This window comes from Lolium rigidum, chromosome 1 (genome assembly GCF_022539505.1).
Source record: "Lolium rigidum isolate FL_2022 chromosome 1, APGP_CSIRO_Lrig_0.1, whole genome shotgun sequence".
Taxonomy (NCBI): Eukaryota; Viridiplantae; Streptophyta; class Magnoliopsida; order Poales; family Poaceae; genus Lolium; species Lolium rigidum.
This window is the reverse complement of record NC_061508.1, coordinates 96,936,711-96,957,002: the sequence shown is the minus strand read 5'-3', so window position 1 is coordinate 96,957,002 and position 20,292 is coordinate 96,936,711. Positions and strand designations below refer to the sequence as shown.

The 20,292-nt window shown below is 46.4% G+C and overlaps 2 protein-coding genes across 2 annotated transcripts; one reads left to right on the top strand and one right to left on the bottom strand.

The window, feature by feature from the left end:
- Nucleotides 1–6,761: 6,761 nt before the first annotated feature.
- LOC124649419 (peroxidase 47-like) lies at nt 6,762–7,937 on the bottom strand. Its single transcript, XM_047189067.1, has one exon. The coding sequence runs from the start codon at nt 7,935–7,937 to the stop codon at nt 6,762–6,764; it is 1,176 nt and encodes a 391-aa protein (XP_047045023.1).
- Nucleotides 7,938–13,746: 5,809 nt separating this feature from the next.
- LOC124678275 (cytochrome c-like) lies at nt 13,747–14,180 on the top strand. The gene is made up of 2 exons (XM_047214192.1): nt 13,747–13,992; nt 14,088–14,180. Exons 1-2 carry the CDS (start codon nt 13,747–13,749, stop codon nt 14,178–14,180), a joined length of 339 nt encoding a protein of 112 aa, XP_047070148.1.
- Nucleotides 14,181–20,292: the final 6,112 nt, after the last annotated feature.

Sequence of the window (20,292 nt, the reverse complement as noted above, 5' to 3'; positions counted from 1 at the left end):
AGAAAAATAAAACTAATACAATTCAAATTCTTAAAAATACAAATAATATATCAAAAAAATCAGAAAAATAAAACTAATTCAATTCAAATTCTTAAAAATACAAATAATATATCAAAAAAATCATAAAAATTAAACTAATTCAATTCAAATTCTTAAAAATACAAATAATATATCAAAAAAATCAGAAAAATTAAACTAATTCAATTCAAATTCTTAAAAATACAAATAATATATCAAAAAAATCAGAAAAATTAAACTAATTCAATTTAAATTCTTAAAAATACAAATAATATATCAAAAAAATCAGAAAAATTCTTCCCGCCACTTTCTTCCCGCCTCTTTCTTCCCGCCACTTTCTTCCCGCCACTTTCTTCCCGCCACTTTCTTCCCGCCTCTTTCTTCCCGCCACTTTCTTCCCGCCTCTTTCTTCCCGCCTCCCTGTCTTCCCGCTCCCATTTTTCCCGCCATTTGTCACTACATATAGGTAGCCCGGCTTGGCCAGCATTATCACATCTCTACAATCTCTCATCACTCTCTCATGGCTTCCACCGCACCCACTCTAACCTACCAACGAGGTGGAGGAGCTTTGCGCCTCGAACTACCCTTGCCCTCCGGGCTACCGCGTCCCTCGCCGGGCCGGAGCCTAAGCGGCCGGCGGCGTGCCGGTCCCTCCCGTCCCTCGAGTACCGCGCGCCGGGCGGCCATCACGAACCACTACTACCTCGACCTCACGCCGGAGCAGCGGATGAATCCCCGCCGGCATCCCGATAACCAGCATACTTGGGACGCCTTCTTCATCAATCGGCGTGAGAGGGCGCTCGCCGGGTATGAGGAGGACGGTCCGCCTCCCGGAAACTTCCACGAGGCCGGCCGTCGGCTATGGTGGTACGGCCGGACTCCGCGAGCGTCATGGACTACATCACGGCCGGCGATATCCCCCGCCCGCGCTACCCTCGGCTCGAGCCACGAGCGCCGCCCGACGACAGCGACGACAGCAGCAGCGACGACGACGCCGGCAACTTAGAAGGCGACGACTACCAGTACAACGGCGGCGGCTATGAAGACTACGAGTATGCATATTATACGCCTAGGCAGGAGTATGACTAAATTACTCCAAATTTCATGTATGCAGGAGTATGACTTAGTCACTCCAAATTTCCGTATGCAGGAGTATGACTTAGTCACTCCAAATTTCATGTATGCAGGAGTATGACTTAGTCACTCCAAATTTCATGTATCATCGGTGCTATCTCGAGTCAATTGAATCATTCGAAAATGGACACCAAACACATCACGGGTAATATAATTCACATGATTCATTCAACAAAGTTTGGTACAATAATAAATTATTACACATCATTTCTTCCCTTGTGTCCCCGCTTGCTTACGATTGTGCCGTATCCATGGAGCATCCTCATCATTTAACTTAATGCTTGGGTCGGTGTTCACTTTGAAGGGCGGAATTTCAGCAAACATATTATAATCTTCTCGACATGTCCGTCTTGTCCTCCACTCCCACGATGTTTCTTTTCCCCGAAAGAACAATGTGGCGCTTTGGATCATCGCATGATGTACCGATCGTTTTCTTATCTTTCCGTTTCCTCGGTTTGCTACTCATGTCCTTCACATAGAAAACCTGAGCGACATCTTTCGCTAGGACGAATGGTTCGTCAAGGTAACCAAGATTGTTGAAATCCACCATTGTCATTCCGTATTGCTGGTCCACCTTTACCCCACCTCCTGTTAGCTTGAACCATTTGCACCGGAACAAAGGGACCCTAAAGGAGGGTCCATAGTCAAGTTCCCATATCTCCTCTATGTAACCATAATATGTGACCTTTTGCCCATTCTCGGTTGTCTGCATCAAAGCGGACACCACTGTTTTGGTTGGTGCTCTTTTTATCTTGGGCGATCGTGTAAAATGTATTCCCATTTATCTCGTACCCTTGGAAAGTCGTTATAGTCGAAGATGGTGTCTTGGCCAACATGTACAAGCTGATCTACAACCTTATTGTCACTCATTAAATGTTTTCTCAACCAACCGCCGAAAGTCTCCATGTGGGCCTTCCTAATCCAGGATTCGAGGCTTCCCGGGGTTGTCCGAGCGTAAAATATTCTTGTGTTTCTCAAAGTACGGAGCCACCAAGCTGGAATTGGTCGGAACCGTGTGGTGTGCTTCGGTCGGAGAATGGCCGTCCATACATATCATTGATTTCCTTCCGATCGTGCCTTTTCCACTTAGTCTCCCCTCGTGCCGCGATTGAGGAAGACCAATCGGCTTAAGGTCGGGAACAAAGTCAACACAAAACTCAATTACCTCCTCATTTCCATAGCCCTTGGCGATGCTTCCTTCTGGCCTAGCACGGTTACGAACATATTTCTTTAATACTCCCATGAACCTCTCGAAGGGGAACATATTGTGTAGAAATACAGGACCGAGAATGGAAATCTCATCGACTAGGTGAACCAGGAGGTGCGTCATAATATTGAAGAAGGATGGCGGGAACACCAACTCGAAACTCGACAAGACATTGGATCACATCGTTCCGTAACCGTGGTAGAACTTCTGGATTGATTACCTTCCGAGAGATTGCATTGAGGAATGCACATAGCTTCACAATGGCTACTCGAACATTTTCCGGCAGGAGCCCCTCAAAGCAATCGGAAGCAATTGCGTCATAATCACGTGGCGGTCGTGAGACTTCAGGTTTTGGAACTTTTTCTCCGCCATGTTTATTATTCCCTTTATATTGGACGAGAATCCTGACGGGACCTTCATACTCGCTCAGGCATTCAAAAAAGATGACCTTCTCTTCTTTGGTCGGAGCGTAGCCGGCACGACCTTGAAACCGTTCCGGATGCCGGTCATCAGGGTCTTTCAAACTTTGCTGGTCCTGCCGTGCTTCCTTTGTATCATTTGACTTCCCATACACGCCCAAGAAGCTTAGGATGTTCACGCAAATATTCTTCGTAACGTGCATCACGTCGATTGCAGAGCGGACTTCTAGGACTTTCCAATATTCTAGCTCCCGAATATAGATTTCTTCTTCCACATGGCTACGTGCCCGTCAGCTCCCTTCGGAACTGATTGTCCGCCAGGACCCTTTCCAAAGATGACTTTCAAACCCTTGACCATATCAAATACCTCAGCACCAGTGTGTTCCGCAGGCTTCGGCCGGTGATCTGCCTTGCCGTTGTAATGCTTGCCTTTCTTTCTTTCTGGATGACCTTTCGGAAGAAATCGACGATGCCCAAGGTACACGTTCTTCTTACAATTTGGCAAATGTACACTTTCAGTCTCATGTAAGCAGTGCGTGCATGCATTGTATCCTTTATTTGACAGTCCCGAAAGGTTACTAAGAGCAGGCCAATCGTTGATGGTTACGAAAAGCAACGCTCGTAGGTCAAATTCCTCTTCTTTGTGCTCATCCCACACACGGACACCAGGTCTGCCCCACAGCTGTAAAAGCTCATCAACTAATGGCCTTAGGTACACATCGATGTCGTTGCCGGGTTGCTTCGGACCTTGGATGAGCACCGGCATCATAATGAACTTCCGCTTCATGCACAACCAAGGAGGAAGGTTGTAGATGCATAGAGTCACGGGCCAGGTGCTATGGCTGGAGCTCGCTCGCCAAAAGGATTCATGCCATCCGTACTTAGACCAAATCTTATGTTCCTTGCGTCAGTCTGCAAAATCTTTGAACTCTCTCGTCGATCTTTCTCCATTGCGTTCCATCTGCGGGGTGTCTCAACTCCCCGTCCGACTTACGGTCCTCTTTGTGCCATCGCAACAACTTGGCATGCTCTTTGTTCCTGAACGGACGTTTCAACCGTGGTATTATAGGAGCATACCACATCACCTTGGCGGGAACCCTCTTCCCGGGTTTCGGCCCTCAACATCGTCACCGGGGTCATCGCCTCGATCTTATAACGCAATGCGGTGCATACCGGGCATTCATTCAAATTCTCGTATTCACCGCGGTAGAGGATGCAGTCGTTGATGCATGCATGTATCTTCGGAACCTCTAAACCTAGAGGGCGGACAACCTTCTTTGCTTCGTACGTAGTGGCGGGCAACTCGTTATTCTTTGGAAACATATTCTTCAACATTTTCAGCAAGTTTTCAAATGCCGAGTCAGCTACACCTGCCTGTGCCTTCCATCTCAGCAAATCCAGTAGTGCAGCCCAGCTTTTTCAGACCATCATCGCATCCGGGTACAGCGCCTTCCTGTGATCCTCTAACATGCGATCCAAATTCTCCCTCTCTTTTCAGTTTCGCAGCGTCTCCGTGCATCAGCAATGGTCCGACCAAGATCATCAACGGGATCATCACGTGCCTCTTCTTCACCTTCCCCTTCACCTTCCCCTTCACCTTCAGCATCCTCCATGAAAGTATCACCGAAATGAGAAAGATAGTTTTCATCGATGAAATCGTCCCCTTCTTCATCATCTTCCATTATAACCCCTCTTTCTCCATGCTTGGTCCAACAATTATAGCTTGGCATGAAACCGTGCCGAAGCGGTGCATGTGAACATCTCTTGAGGAAGAGTAACCCTTCTGATTCTTACACTTAACACATGGACAGATAACAAAACCCCCTGCTTGTTCGCATTGGCCACTACGAGGAAATCTTTCAAACCCGTACTCGAACTCGCCGGAGAGTCGGTTACCGTACATCCATTGCCGATTCATCTGCATTATTATAATATAAAATATATAATTAACCATCATGCATTTGTTAAACTAACTAGCTACAAACAATATAAATTAAACAATGAACTACACACACATGCATATTTTATCAATGACACATCAAAGGTTCAAGTTGCTAACCGCGATCGAGGAGGAAAAAATAAATGAGAAACCTCAAGTGTGGCTCCAACACTTCATATCATGTTTGTTTCATGCTCTTGGGGCATTTCATCAAACACCTTATGTGCATAAGAGGAACCAAAAGCAAACCTAACACTCACTTGTGAAGTTTGTGAAGAGAATGGCTCCAAATGGCTAAGTGTTGGCTGCTGGATGGGTATATATAGGGGAGGGGCGTTAGTCCCGGTTGGCCTGGCCAACCGCGACTAAAGGCCTTCGGGCACATTTAGTCGCGGTTGGGCTGGCCAACCGCGACTAAAGGCCCCCACGTGCACCAGCTGGCCACCGTGCGCCCTGGGCCCAGGCCTTTGGTCGCGGTTCGGCACACGAACCGCGACTAAAGACGCCATTAGTCGCGGTTCCTTTACCTTCGCGACTTATGGGGCTTCCCGGAAGCCTGTTTTTCCACCAGTGCCCCTCTTAGTGGTGGTAGAGCGCCACACCTTGCCGACCATCAAATTGAGTTTCGAAACGTTTGCTGACATGCCACCACTAGGATGGCGTTTTCCATTACCGCCTAGACATCGCCGGCCCCGCTAGTGTCTGCGCCGATTGAGTGGGTGAGGTTGTGGGTTTTGGGAATGTGAGCGAGAATGGCCATGTTGGAGTGTATTTAAATGGCCAAGGTACGCGAGGCCGACGCGCATTCGTGCCACCGCATAGGAACGCCGGACCAATGACAGGACGCATCTCATGCCACCGCCTAGGAAACCATATATGTCCGCATTAATCAAAGTTGACAAACAGTTGGCTCACATTAAATTAGGTTGTCCAGCTCTGTACCAATGATATAGCTGGCTCGCCTGCTAGTAAACAATGTGGAGTTGGCATCGACTTATTTTCGGTGCTCCGGCAACGTTAGATTGGGCCTGCGACTCGTATGCTCTTAGGACAAATGAAAAATATTCGATATAGAGATAAAGTTTTGTATCCACCAAAATTGCCAATATTTTGGTAATTGCGGAAAACATTTTGGATTTCGGTATTTTTAATTTTAATATAATTTATCTAAAATTTAAATAAAATTTCCTCGAATTTTCGAAGCAGGTATGCTTAGTAATTCGGTTGCAGCTTACTGAAAACAGTACTAGTAAAATCATGCGTGAAAAAAAATCGAACGTAACGGCAGATTATTTGTGCATCTTTGGCTGAACTGATGCTCAATACAGGAAATAACCTTGCACCTAAAATATGGTCTAGATGCTAGGTGTGAGTCGGTTAAAATCTAGTGGACAAAAAAATAGTGATGGTTCAATTGTGTCACCTGCATGCTTGGGAGGTAGCATCGGGATATTATTTTCTAACGTGACATAATTGCACTTAGATGGTAACAAATATAATCCACCTAAATCTGTGTCATGATTTTCTTACCATGTAAATTAACCAAAATACTATTAGTTCATAGGACTAGTAAATTGTACCGTAAAAGATCTCAAAATATAAAGTATTTTGCATGCTTATAATATACATCAAGATTTTTTATATACTCGTGAACTGGTCTGCCCCTCCTTCTGATTTTGCATCACTTGTAGTATTTTGTATTGATCATTAATACTCCCTCCATTTCATAATTGCAGTAGCGATTTTAATTTTAATTTGAACTAAAATCATGACAAGAATTATAAAATGGATGGAGTAATATATTAATTTATTTTATAATTGACTAGTGATATTCAGAGCCAGTCTACCCCTCCTCCTTTCACAAATCCGTTTTATTAGTCGTGCTGATTTGCATACGGAAGACTAGTGCACATGATGCATATACATGGGCTAGCATAGCAGCACTAGTAAGTATACGTGCAGGCTTATTATTGGTCGTGCTTGTGCACAAACACTGTATACGGTGTACGAGTACGTCTTGACATGGACTAGCTGCAGGCTAGAATTACTTGTTGACGACCCTGCAGTTCATCCTGACGTCGCCGTTGGGGTTGAGGTCCAGCTGTCCCATCTTGGCCATCCCCTGGACGAAGGTGTCGAAGAACATGTCGGAGTTGTCGGCGAACATGCTGACGTACATGGCCGTCTCCTGCGACCCCGTGATGAGCGTCTGGTCGGAAGAGAGCAGCCCCCGCCTCTTCTGCAAGCCCTTGAAGTACGCGGTGTCGAAGGCGTTGCTCGTCATATCAAGCTTGGCGGTGGCGCCATCTCCGCCGCTCCTGCATGTCCTGGCAAGCGTCGCGGCCATGTCGGGCGCTAAGGTGGGGTCGACGGCGTTGGCGACGAGGCGGTTCTTGAAGTTGGCGCAGTGGGCCTGGCCGAGCGTGTGCCCTCCGGAGAGCGCGACGAGCTCCGGCACGGTGAAGCCGTGCGTGCCGACGAAGACGTTGATGAGCTCGTCGGCGGTGAGTGTCGCGGCGGGGAGAGCGGAGGTGTCGGCGGCGATGGAGAGCGAGCCATCCTTCCTGCCCGTGGGCACGTCGTAGTAGGGCCCGCCGGCCATGGAGACGGAGTCCCTTGCGGCGAGGGCGAGGACGTCGGCGCAGGAGACGGCGCCGGGGCACTGCGCCTCGAGGGCCTCCTTGACGGCGTCGATGACCTCGAAGCCGCGGAGGGACTTGTTGGTGAGGGCGTCCTTCTCGGCCTTGGACTCGTCGGTGGAGTCTAGGAGCACGGAAGCGTCGCAGCCGCGGACGAAGCAGTCGTGGAAGTGGAGGCGGAGGAGGGAGGCGGCGAGGGTGGGGTCTCGGTGGAGGGCGTCGCCCACCACGTTGCGGACGATCGCCTCCGCGTACGGGCAGCTCATGGAGTAGTACCCCATGATGAGCTCACCCGGGCTCACGCCCCCCTGCGGACCCCGACCCTGATCGTAATCGTTGCCGTATCCACCTCCACCGTACCCACCGCCGCCGTACCCGCCACCACCGCCGCCGTACCCACCACCGCCTCCGCCACCGCCGTACCCGCCACCACCACCACCACCGCCACCGCCGTACCCGTACCCTCTTCCTCCTCCTTGTGCTGCAACGCCACCCCAGCTGGCCGCCGATGCAACAAGCATCACAGCCAGTGTTAGAGCGATAACTCGACTAGAGATGTCCATCAGCATGGACTTGCCCATTCGTCTTGATGATTTTGGGTCGACGATCTATGTTGGTTTACCGTGGAGTAGCTACTTAATTACTAAGCTCGTTGTGGATGACTTGTTGCATGCATGCATAAAGAGAAGTGAGAGCTCCATCGGTTGTGTTGGTATTTATAGCTAGAGGTTGTGGATGCTTATGTAACATAGCAACATCACCACACTAGAGACGAGAGACCGGCCGCCACTATCATGCTCATGCATGAAACTAGATTTATCATGACTACATTGCTTACTTGCTACTTAGTCAATGGAGATAGTCATCATGCATTTCAATGACTCAATCTCAAGTGCTTACCATCTCAACTGGACAACTTAGTACTTCCTCCGATTTAAAATAATTACTCAAAAATAGATGTACTATCTAAATATGTTTTTACAACTATTTTGAAGCCGAGGAAGTACTAACAGTGAGGTGAGGTGAGGTGAACTGAAGTTAGACTTAGCTCAAGGTGCATGTCGACTAGCCGTGGAGGTAATCAGATCAGATTAATTATGGCAATGCGCATATACTACATGTACTTAGCACGTGGGCGTCCTGATTAATCAACTCATTCTAGCGGGCTAGTGCTAGCACGACTCGATTAGTGGAGTACCATGGATGCACTGTACTCCTATATAGTCACAGCTAGTGAATTGTCAACATCCAAATACGTATAGTATGGCCAAAAATATGTGCGCTACATTCATCCAACTTGGCATTGCATGCGTGGAGTAAATAGGTAGCGCGATTAGGGACAGATTACTGTAAGTGCATGCATATGTAGATGAGCATGTTTGCAGATAGTGCACGCATGCATTCACGGTCATTAAGTTAGTGGAGTCTGCATGATACGCCCGGTACGATAATACAAACAGATTAACACGCCACTCACGTCCAATAACTCCATCTTAGCAGTTGCTGTCGAAAAAGAAAACTCCATCTTAGCATCCATGCTAATGCACAATCAAACATACATGTTTCGTTTGTCATATCCAACGAATAACACGTAGCATGGATTTTCTCTTCTTCAATTTTGTCCCCATTCGCCAGCAGTACCACACTAAAGACTGTTATATATGGCTTGATTTCGCCAATGTGTGACATCGTAGTTACCCAGAGAAAGAGAGAGTAAAATTCCAACAAGTTCTCAAAGTTCTAGTAAATTTAAAAACTAATACTATTTAGATATACCCTACAAAGCCATTTATAACTTGACAAAATTTTAAAGATTTCATTTTCTCTTTATTGAGATCTTCTTTAGCTTCTTGGAGCTTTCTAGTTTCTATCTATATTGTCGATTTTCTCATTTTTCAAAAAGATTATAAAAATTACCAGTATTTTTTATTAAATTATCTCATATTAATTTATTTTAACATGTTCCTTTTTTTACTAGGTTGACACGTCTGTGTAATCATACTTGTGTCATCATGAAGGATTTGGGTAGGCCAAAAGGACCAAATCTAAATAGTTCTCATGGTTGGGGGCATGTAAAGTGGAGTTATAAGATGATTCCTGACTTAGAAGAGGGAGAAAAAAGAGTACATGTCTTATTATAACTAGTTAAATGGTATCTTCAGACCTAGGTATAAGTTATCGGATATCGGCTTCATCGTGAACATACATGTACTCAGAGGTGTGGTTTACTCTAGGTACACTCACAAATTATAAATGTCACTCTAGAAGTTATTGCCTTTTTTGTATAAAAATTATATAGTAGCATACATACAATGTATAACAATCATGCCACAAAAAATCAAATGGATACAATGTATATCAATCATGTCACATAAATTTGAATCCAAATTCAAAATACAGGCCTGGAAACAAACACAAGAAATCTAACTGTGAATAGTAGCATGTCCAACTTGGGTCGTGAATTTGCTCCATTCGCAATATTATCACTAGATTTGTCTTTTTTTCCTAGGGCTGCAAATAAAGTTTTGATTAGGTTTTTTGTGATAAAGTTGTTCCATATAGTACGGCAAATAAGTGAAGCTAATCAGCTGATAAACGTGTCAGCCTCTGCGCTTTTATAGTTTATTATTATACATGCTAGCTATAAACTGACTATAGATGATGTGGTAAATTGTTATAGTTCGGCTACGCTATTATTCTTGCTCTTACGACATACACATCAGAAAGCATGGTACGAGTGCAGGGGAGGTCAGATAAAGACGTCAGCCTCTGCGCTCCTGTCCATTTAATGCTGATTCAATTTTCAAAAGACGATTAAATGCTATGCGCAAAAGATACAACATAGAGCTTGCGCTGCCTCCCTCTGGGCTCTGGCTAGCTTAGGGCATCTTGGGCGGACCTACGCAAATCGAACGGTAAAACTGACCTCCTGCGTTGCGTCGGGTTGAATAGTCGAAATTGATTGCGCGTTCGTTTGCATCTAGGAGTGTCCCTAGCGGCCGACGCATAATATTTTTTTGCGTCCTAGGCCTCATCGGCGTCCTCAGCCTCGGCCTCCGTGTCATCGTCTTCGTCGGCGTCCTTACCGTCGCCATCGCTATTGAAGCCGCTGCGACGTCGCCCACCAGTGCAGGCCCGTGAAAGGCGAGGCGCGCCATTAACGCGACATCAGACACTATGCGTTGGGCCGCTAGCCTTGCGTACAGACGCGGTACAAATATACCCGTTAGGAGAGAGGTTCGATCGTGAACGCCACACGCGATTTTATCAAATACACGACGGACCGAAGACCACGAGCGGTACAAATAGGCTCGTTATGAGAGAGGTTCAGTTGTGAATGCCACACGCGTACTACCAGGGCTAGGATTTTATCAAATACATGTCGGACCGAAGACTGTGGGCGGTACTAATAGGCCACGTTAGGAGAGAGATTCGGTCATTACCGCTAGACACGTACTACCAAGGCCAGGATTTTAATACACGGCGGACCAAAGACCGCGGGCGGTACGAATAGGCCCGTTGGGAGGGAGATTCGGTTGTCAACGCCACACACGTACTACCATGGCCAGAATTTTACCAAATACATGGCGGACCGAAGACCGTGGGCGGTACAAATAGGCCATGTTAGGAGAGAGGTTCGGTCGTTAACTTCACACACGTACTACCAAGGCCAGAATTTTACCAAATACAAAGCGGACCCAAGACCGCGGGCGGTACGAAGAGGACCGTTAGGGGAGAGGTTCGGTCGTGAATGCCACACACGTACGACCAGGGCCAGGATTTTACCAAATACATGGAGGACCGAAAACCGCTGGCGGTACATGTGGAGGACGAGGCAGCCTCTGCGCCGCGCAGACGAAGCGGCGGCCACCATTGCTGCCGCCGGATCGAGACCCGCCGGCCTCGTGGTCATTGCGGCTGGGGATGAAACCATCTGCCGCCCTTCGCCATGGCCTCAAGCTAGGACGCCGCTAGGATTTGGGTTGGTGGGGGAGAGAGAGAGAGAGAGAGAGAGAGAGTGTGTGTGTGTGTGTGTGTGTGTGTGTGTGTGTGTGTGTGAGGAGGGGGGACTGGCCATTGCCACCCTGCCTGACACGCCTCTGCCCAATCACTGCGGAAACACCTACGGGCGAGTGCCTTACAAGGATCTGGCCCCGAATCTAGACGTGGGTGCCTATGTTGCGATGCTAGGGGTGCAACACGCACATGGAGACTAGATTCACTCTCATATAGTACAAGTGTTGTAAAAAAAAATCACATTTTCTGATCTTTAAGTTGTGCAGGAGTGCCGGGAACACTCCAAGCTTCGACGTACCTGGTACGTTCTCCGGGTCTATATCCCATTGGCCTAGACATATCAAATATCATATACTAGGTAATATCTCAGTCGATATGTAGTATTTTTAACATGAATGGAATGCACAATAAATATTTTCAAGCATAACATTGTTATGATTCAAATTTTCTTGTTGTGTGGTTAAGAGATACATAAATGATCAATCGGCAATTTTTCAATGTAACAAAATAAGTACATTATCTATGTATTATTGGTAGTACGCACTAACTTAATATTTTGACACAGTTTAAATTAAATATATATTATAAATTTCATCTTTTAATAAAAGCGGATATGTGTTACATATTGGTCCATAAGAGTCAAAGGACCGGCCATATGGGTTGATATAGCTGATGGGCATGCAAAGATGATATTTAAACTCAACAACCATTACAGACACATGCCTTGGATCATAGACCCAAGAAACTATAAAGTAACTCCTATAACTAATTAACAATTACAATAAAATTCTCAAATCCATCTTCTCCCTAATATAAACAACCTTTGTAGCACAAAAATCTTCCAAGGCTTTGGTGAAAACACTGGAATAATTTGATTACCCTCAAAGGATCCAGAAAGTCCTTTGAGTCACCCATCTAGAAAGATGAGTAGCCTTGAGCGTTGAATGTGCTTGGGCTGGGGATCGTCCCTATAAGTACAAGTTGTTGGACCACAAGATATTCACCATTGCGCCAAAGGAAGACTCCAACACCACAAAAGATCATATTGACAAAAACATCATGACACACTAACACAAACTCAACAAATCCATATGATTGGTTCTGCGAGGATACAAACCCAAAATCTACAAGATCCGACAAACCAAATATGTGCACCGAAAAAAGCTCAACGCCACTATTTGGTAAGGTACCAACACAATACGGAAAAATCAGAGTAACTTTATTTTCGATGGTATCACACTCATCCCCATAGCGTTGCCATAAAGATTACTATTAAGCACTACATATTAAATGCTAGATTTCTTTATATCTAGATTATATGAATGACCATACTAGATTTTTTTGAAAATACTTATGGAAAATTAAGGTTCCGCTGAAAATTAGGATTTTTATGTGGTTCCTTCATCGTCGAGTGTTCCTTCATCGTCGAGTCCTACTCACGAAAGATAATTTGGCCAAAAGAAATTGGCATGGTAGTAAGAAGTGTTGTTTTGTAATCAAGATGAATCAATACAAAATTTATTCATTAGTTTGCCCAGTAGAAAAAAATTTGTGGCGTATTGTACACATGGCCTTCAACATAATTCCCCCAAAGAATATTATAAATTTATTTGGCAATTGGCTAGCAGGAGTTGTAAAGAAAGATAAAGTACAAATCCGAGTTGGTGTTTATGCTTTACTTTGGGCTATCTGGAACGTGAGGAATGACTATATTTTTAACAAAGCAAAAACTACTTCTTTTATGTAAGTTATACCGCTGGCTACCCGTTGGATCCGTATGTGGTCTTACCTACAACCAATGGAGAGGCGTCAGGATTTGGCTACTAGGTGCAACCGGCTGGATATGGTTGATCGGGATATATATAGCCAGTGCAGCTGGCGTTTTGATCATAGATTAACATGATGATGCGAGCCGTCTCATGTTTTCTCTCTTTTTTAGATGGTTGATACATGTATCGAACCTGTGTGACCCATGATGTAATTTTTTGTAAAACTTCAATTTTTAAATATTGCAATAAAAGGCCGTATGCATCAATCGATGCAAAGGCTGAGGGTTATGCCTCCTTTTCGAAAAAACATATTAAATGCTAGAGGTAATGTTGAAGGACAACAAAATTACCTAACTGTGTAATGTTGAAGGACAGAAAATAAACTCCTGCTTGTGGTTGATACCGTGGAGGGCTAAAGAGGAGGAAAAGGGTTGGAGCATGATGCTGAAAGCGCGGATCTCATGAGTGAATGGCGGAGCCGCTCCTTATCTGTGAACCAACCAATTAGGCCGCATGCTCAAGTTGGACGGGAGGGAGGGAGGGAGGGGTACGTGAAAGAAAGAGAAGAACCAAGGAAGCACACAAAGGAAAGGGAATCTCATCGATGGCTTCGTTCGGCGACGCCCCGGCGGGGAACGCGGTGAGCGGCGACAAGATCTTCCGGACCAAGTGCGCGCAGTGCCACACCGTCGAGCGCGGCGGCGCCCACAAGCAGGGGCCCAACCTCAGCGGTCTCTTCGGCCGCCAGTCCGGCACCACCGCCGGATACTCCTACTCCGCCGGAAACAAGAACGCGGCCGTCGTTTGGGGAGAATCAACACTCTACGACTACCTCCTCAACCCCAAGAAGGTTCTTCTTCTTCTCGATCGTTCCATTTCATCAATCCATTCCTACAATGTATACCAACGTCGATCTGATGGATCGATCGATGACAAAATATGCAGTACATCCCTGGCACGAAGATGGTGTTCCCGGGCCTCAAGAAGCCGCAGGAGCGCACCGACCTCATTGCATACCTAAAGGAATCCACCGCCTAACTTCGTCCATCATCTTAACCCAGTTTCGCTTATTTTCAGTCATTCGTTAATGGAATGATACACGTATAGCACGTGCATCTGGAACTCGACCCCGATGGCTCCACCGCTCTGGCCCCGATGATCATCACTTTGAACAGGTACTCCCCCGCCTCCCGGCGCGAGTCGTCCCCCATTGCGGCCGGTCTCGTGGACGGAGCTTATCCCTCTCGAGCTTCGAAGCCGCTGCTACCACCTTCGACTGGCGTCGTCTGGGCAGCAACACGAGAATAACAGCTCGCTACCTATGTCGATTTGTAATGTTGGTCTCACATGCCCTTAATTAATCGGTCTTGTTTACTATAGTACTAATTTGTAATGTTGCACGAGGAGTGCAGTTGATATATTGTAGCTCCATACTTGACCATTTATCTATATATATTCAAGTTCAGGTGTTTGTCTGAATTTAAGCTTTGATAATAACTGATACAAATATATATAGATTTTTTGGTACATACACAAATTTGGTACAATTTGTATATTCAAAAAAAAAATTCATGATTGTAATTTTTTACATAAACAAAATATGGACATGAGATAGACAACCGCAGTTTAGATTTAGACTATAATAAATGCCCCTAGTTTTAAAACCAAGAAAAAACGTTTGTTTAGTAGGGTTAACAACGGGAGCAAATCAGAATGCGATAGATTTTTGGTTCCCATCCAAATTCGCGATATTTCAGATATTTCAGACTTTTGTAAATTACTTTGGATTTTTCACATTGGAATTTCATCAAATTTAAACAAATTTGAATTTAATTTGAAATTGGTCTGAATACACTCCAAAAAAATTTAGTAAACTTATATTCACTAACCAGTGAAATTATCAAAATTTTGAAAATCTAGTCAAAAAATTGTTGAAGTTTCATAGTTATATTGATTTGGAGCGTTTCTGCCGTGCTTGGAAGGTGCTAGGAGGTATCAGCACCTCCTGGACGAAATGTTATACCTACTTATGATCCATTATTGACGAGTCTCGGGTAGAATAGTACTTCTGACATTGACTAGATCTCGAGCTCTGAGATCTAGCACTCGAGCAATAGCTCGATCAAACCTAAATCCTTCCATTTTGGCACCCCCACTTGCTAAGGCCATCTCCAACGGGGATGCTTTCAGCGTCCGAAAATATCCGAGCGCGTCCGTTTGCGTCCGTTGAAATGGTCGAAATCGATCGTGCGTCCGTTTGCATTGGGGTGACTCCAACGGCACGACGTATTTTCTCTCTCGAATTTCCATTTTTTATAACATTAAAATATAATTTACATAGTTAAACACATGAAAAAAACCCTAAACGCATGCGCCTACTGCTTCTCCTCGTCGCTGTCGAGCACGACGAGCTCCGGTACCACCCACGGCCAGTTGGGAACCGGCGGAACGTACGCCGGGCGCGCCGGCGGTGCTGGAGGTGGAGGAGCCCAGTCCTGTGGCTGTGGCGGAGGTGGAGGCGCCCAGGGCTGTGGTGGAGGTGGAGGAACCCAGGGCTGAGGTGGGGGCCCCCACGGGTTGTACGGCGGACGTGGAGGCGGCGTTTGTGGTGTGGCCGAGTCCATAGCGCCAATCATAAGGCTTCTTCCTCCGACAGGCCTGGCGGTATGATGCCGGTGGCATACCGGGGCAGCGGCGGCTGCACAGTTCGGTCGTTCTCCGAGACGAGGACGCCAAGCCTCGCGATCTCTTCGTCCATCATGTTGTCCGGGTACTCAAACTTCCAGCCCTCCGCCATGGCCAGCTGCCATTCTGGAAGATGCACGCGACGTAGTCGTCGTTGTCGTCCTTGACCTCCTCGTTGTGGTACGCCATCGCCTCGATGTAGTCGACATCGTCGTCATCGTGGTCGTACTATACAGGCGTCGGCGCCTGCTGCGCACGCGTCGGCGCATGTTGTCTTCGACGATGAGGCGCCGGTGGACGGTCGAAGGGAAAGTCTCTGTCGCCCATGAAGCCCGTCCTCCTCCTCGGATCCCTCTCGGACACGATATACGTGCGCCAGCTGTCGGACTCCATGTTGTAGGCGGGATCGGCGCGGAGGTCCGGTGGTAGGTACCGCCTCCTTTGCCGGATCTCAGCGCTCCTATCTGGCTCGCGCGCAGGCGCGGGAGGGACGGGCACCCGGCGGTAGCTGAGCCACCAGCCGCGAGGAATGTGCACGTCCACCGAGGTGTCGCACGACGTCCAGTTCCGGTGCATCAGCCTCCCCACGCCGACGGGCAGCGGCACCCTGTTCGTCCGCTCCACCTTCTTGGTGCCGCTGCCGGACGCCTCGAAGTCGTTCTTCTTCTTCCCCATGGTGTTGCGGCGGTGGTGGTGGGAGTGGAGGTGTGGGCGATGGAGGAACGATGCCGGTGGACTTTTAAGGCCAACCGCGCGCGGAAAACGATGCCATTGAAGGCGGCGCAGAAGCCCAGCCGCCGCCCGCCAGTGCGCGCGTAGAAGAGGCAGTCGTGACATTGATGACGAAGGCTGCAGCGCATACTGATACGTCCATTTTGCATCACTATTTTATATCATAATTTACTGTTATTCATTGATATATTTCATATTTAGAGATGATACTTATGTTATTTCACCAATTTTGCATGTTTCATGATTATTGGAGAATCACTCACCTGAGTCAGGATTCTGCTGGAAAAAGCACCGTCAGAATGCAATATTTCTGAAGATCAACAACTGACGGAAATTACACTGAATGTCTTATTTCTCCAGAAGAAGGATCCAGCCAAAAGGAGGGGCCGAGGAGGGCCGCCATGGCCCCCCCCATAGGCCGGCGCGGGCTCCACCCTGGCCGCGCCGCCTTGTGGGGAGGGGGCCCACAGCCCCCCTCGGCCGCCTCTCTTTCGCGTACTTCATCTACCCGAAAACCTAAGGTACTGGGAATAATCGCGAGGAGACACAGCCGCCTCTGCGGGGCGGAAAACACCAGAGAGAAAAGAGCTCCCCTCGGCCGCCTCTCTTTCGCGTACTTCATCTACCCGAAAACCTAAGGTACTGGGAATAATCGCGAGGAGACACAGCCGCCTCTGCGGGGCGGAAAACACCAGAGAGAAAAGAGCTCTCCGGCAGGCTGAAATCCGTCGGGGAAATTCCCTCCCGGGGGGGGGGGGGAATCGACGCCATCGTCACCGCCATCGAGCTGGACTTCATTGGGATCATCATCACCATCATCTCCACCATCGTCACCGTCATCTCCACCGCTGCACCTCGTCACCGCTGTAACATCTAGGGTTGAATCTCGATTATTTCATAGGGGAAACTCTCCCGGTATTGATTACTCCTTGTTATTGATGCTATTGAGTGAAACCATTGAACCAAGGTTTATGTTCAGATTGTTATTCATCATCATATCACCTCTGATCATGTTCCATATGATGTCTCGTGAGTAGTTCCTTTAGTTCTTGAGGACATGGGTGAAGTCTAAATATTAGTAGTGAACTATGTTGAGTAATATTTAATGGTTTGATATTTAAGTTGTGGTGTTATTCTTCTAGTGGTGTCATGTGAACATCGACTACATGATACTTCACCTTTATGGGCCTAGGGGAATGCATCTTGTATTCGTTTGCTAATTGTGGGGTGGCGTGTAGTTGACGTGGGAGTTAGAAATCTTTGTGGTGTAGCTTTTCTTCAGTTCCCCGGCAACGGCGCCAGAAAAAGTGTGTGATGGCGTGCAAGACACACGTCCGTTGGGAACCCCAAGAGGAAGGTGTGATGCGTACATCAGCAAGTTTTCCCTCAGTAAGAAACCAAGGTTATCGAACCAGTAGGAGTCAAGGAGCATGTGAAGGTTGTTGGTGGCGGAGTGTAGTGCGGCGCAACACCAGGGATTCCGGCGCCAACGTGGAACCTGCACAACACAATCAAAGTACTTTGCCCCAACGTAACACAGTGAGGTTGTCAATCTCACCGGCTTGCTGTAAACAAAGGATTAGATGTATAGTGTGGAAGATGATGTTTGTTTGCGAAGAACAGTAAAGAACAATTGCAGTAGATTGTATTTCAGATGTAAAAAATTGGACCGGGGTCCACAGTTCACTAGTGGTGTCTCTCCCATAAGATAAACAGATGTTGGGTGAACAAATTACAGTTGGGCAATTGACAAATAAAGAAGGCATAACAATGCACATACATATATCATGATGAGTACTATGAGATTTAATCAGGGCATTACGACAAAGTACATAGACCGCTATCCAAAGCATGCATCTATGCCTAAAAAGTCCACCTTCAGGTTATCATCCGAACCCCTTCCAAGTATTAAGTTGCAAACAACGGACAATTGCATTAAGTATGGTGCGTAATGTAATCAACACAAATATCCTTAGACAAAGCATCGATGTTTTATCCCTAGTGGCAACAAGCACATCCACAACCTTAGAACTTTCTCGTCAATCGTCCCAAATTTAATGGAGGCATGAACCCACTATCGAGCATAAATACTCCCTCTTGGAGTTACAAGTATCAACTTGGCCAGAGCCTCTACTAGCAACGGAGAGCATGCAAGAACATAAACAACATATATGATAGATTGATAATCAACTTGACATAGTATTCAATATTCATCGGATCCCAACAAACACAACATGTAGCATTACAAATAGATGATCTTGATCATGATAGGCAGCTCACAAGATCTAACATGATAGCACAATGAGGAGAATACAACCATCTAGCTACTGCTATGGACCCATAGTCCAGGGGTGGACTACTCACACATCGATCCGAGAGCGATCATGGCGATAAAGAGACCTCCGGGAGATGATTCCCCTCTCCGGCAGGGTGCCGGAGGCGATCTCTCGAATCCCCGAGATGGGATTGGCGGCGGCGGCGTCTCTGGAAGGTTTTCCGTATCGTGGCTCTCGCATCGGGGTTTTCGCGACGAATGCTTTAAGTAGGCGGAAGGGCAGGTCAGGAGGCGTCACGGGGGACCCACACAACAGGGCCGCGCGGCCAGGGCCTGGGCCGCGCCACCCTACTGTGTCGTCGCCTCGTGGCCCCACTTCGTATCTCCCTCGGTCTTCTGGAAGCTTCGTGGAAAAATAAGCCCCTGGGCGTTGATTTCGTCCAATTCCGAGAATATTTCTTTACTAGGATATCTGAAACCAAAAACAGCAGAAAACAGCAACTGACTCTTTGGCATCTCGTCAATAGGTTAGTGCCGGAAAATGCATAATAATGACATATAATGTGTATAAAACATGTGAGTATCATCATAAAAGTAGCATGGAACATAAGAAATTATAGATACGTTTGGGACGTATCAAGCATCCCCAAGCTTAGTTCCTACTCGCCCTCGAGTAGGTAAACGATAACAAAGATAATTTACGAAGTGACATGCTATCATAATCTTGATCATACTATTGTAAAGCATATGAGATGAATGCAGCGATTCGAAGCAATGATGAAGATAATGAGTAAACAAATGAATCATATAGCAAAGACTTTTCATGAATAATACTTTCAAGACAAGCATCAATAAGACTTGCATAAGAGTTACTCATAAAGCAATAAATTCAAAGTAAAGGCATTGAAGCAACACAAAGGAAGATATAAGTTTCAGCGGTTGCTTTCAACTTCAACATGTATATCTCATGGATAATTGTCAACACAAAGTAATATAACAAGTGCAATAGGTAAACATGTAAGAATCAATGCACACAGTTGATACAAGTGTTTGCTTCTGAGATAGAAAGAAGTAGGTAAACTGACTCAACAATAAAGTAGAAGAATGTCCCTTCGCAGAGGGAAGCATGGATTACTATATTTGTGCTAGAGCTTTTCATTTTGAAAACAAGAAACAATTTTGTCAATGGTAGTAATAAATCATATGTGTTATGTATAAGATATCCTATAAGTTGCAAGCCTCATGCATAGTATACCAATAGTGCTCGCACCTTGTCCTAATTAGCTTGGATTAACATGGATTATCATAGCATAGCATATGTTTCAACCAAGTGTCACAAAGGGGTACCTCTATGCCGCTCGTACAAAGGTCTAAGGAGAAAGCTCGCTTTGGATTTCTCGCTTTTGATTATTCTCAACTTAGACATCCATACCGGGACAACATAGACAACGAGATAAT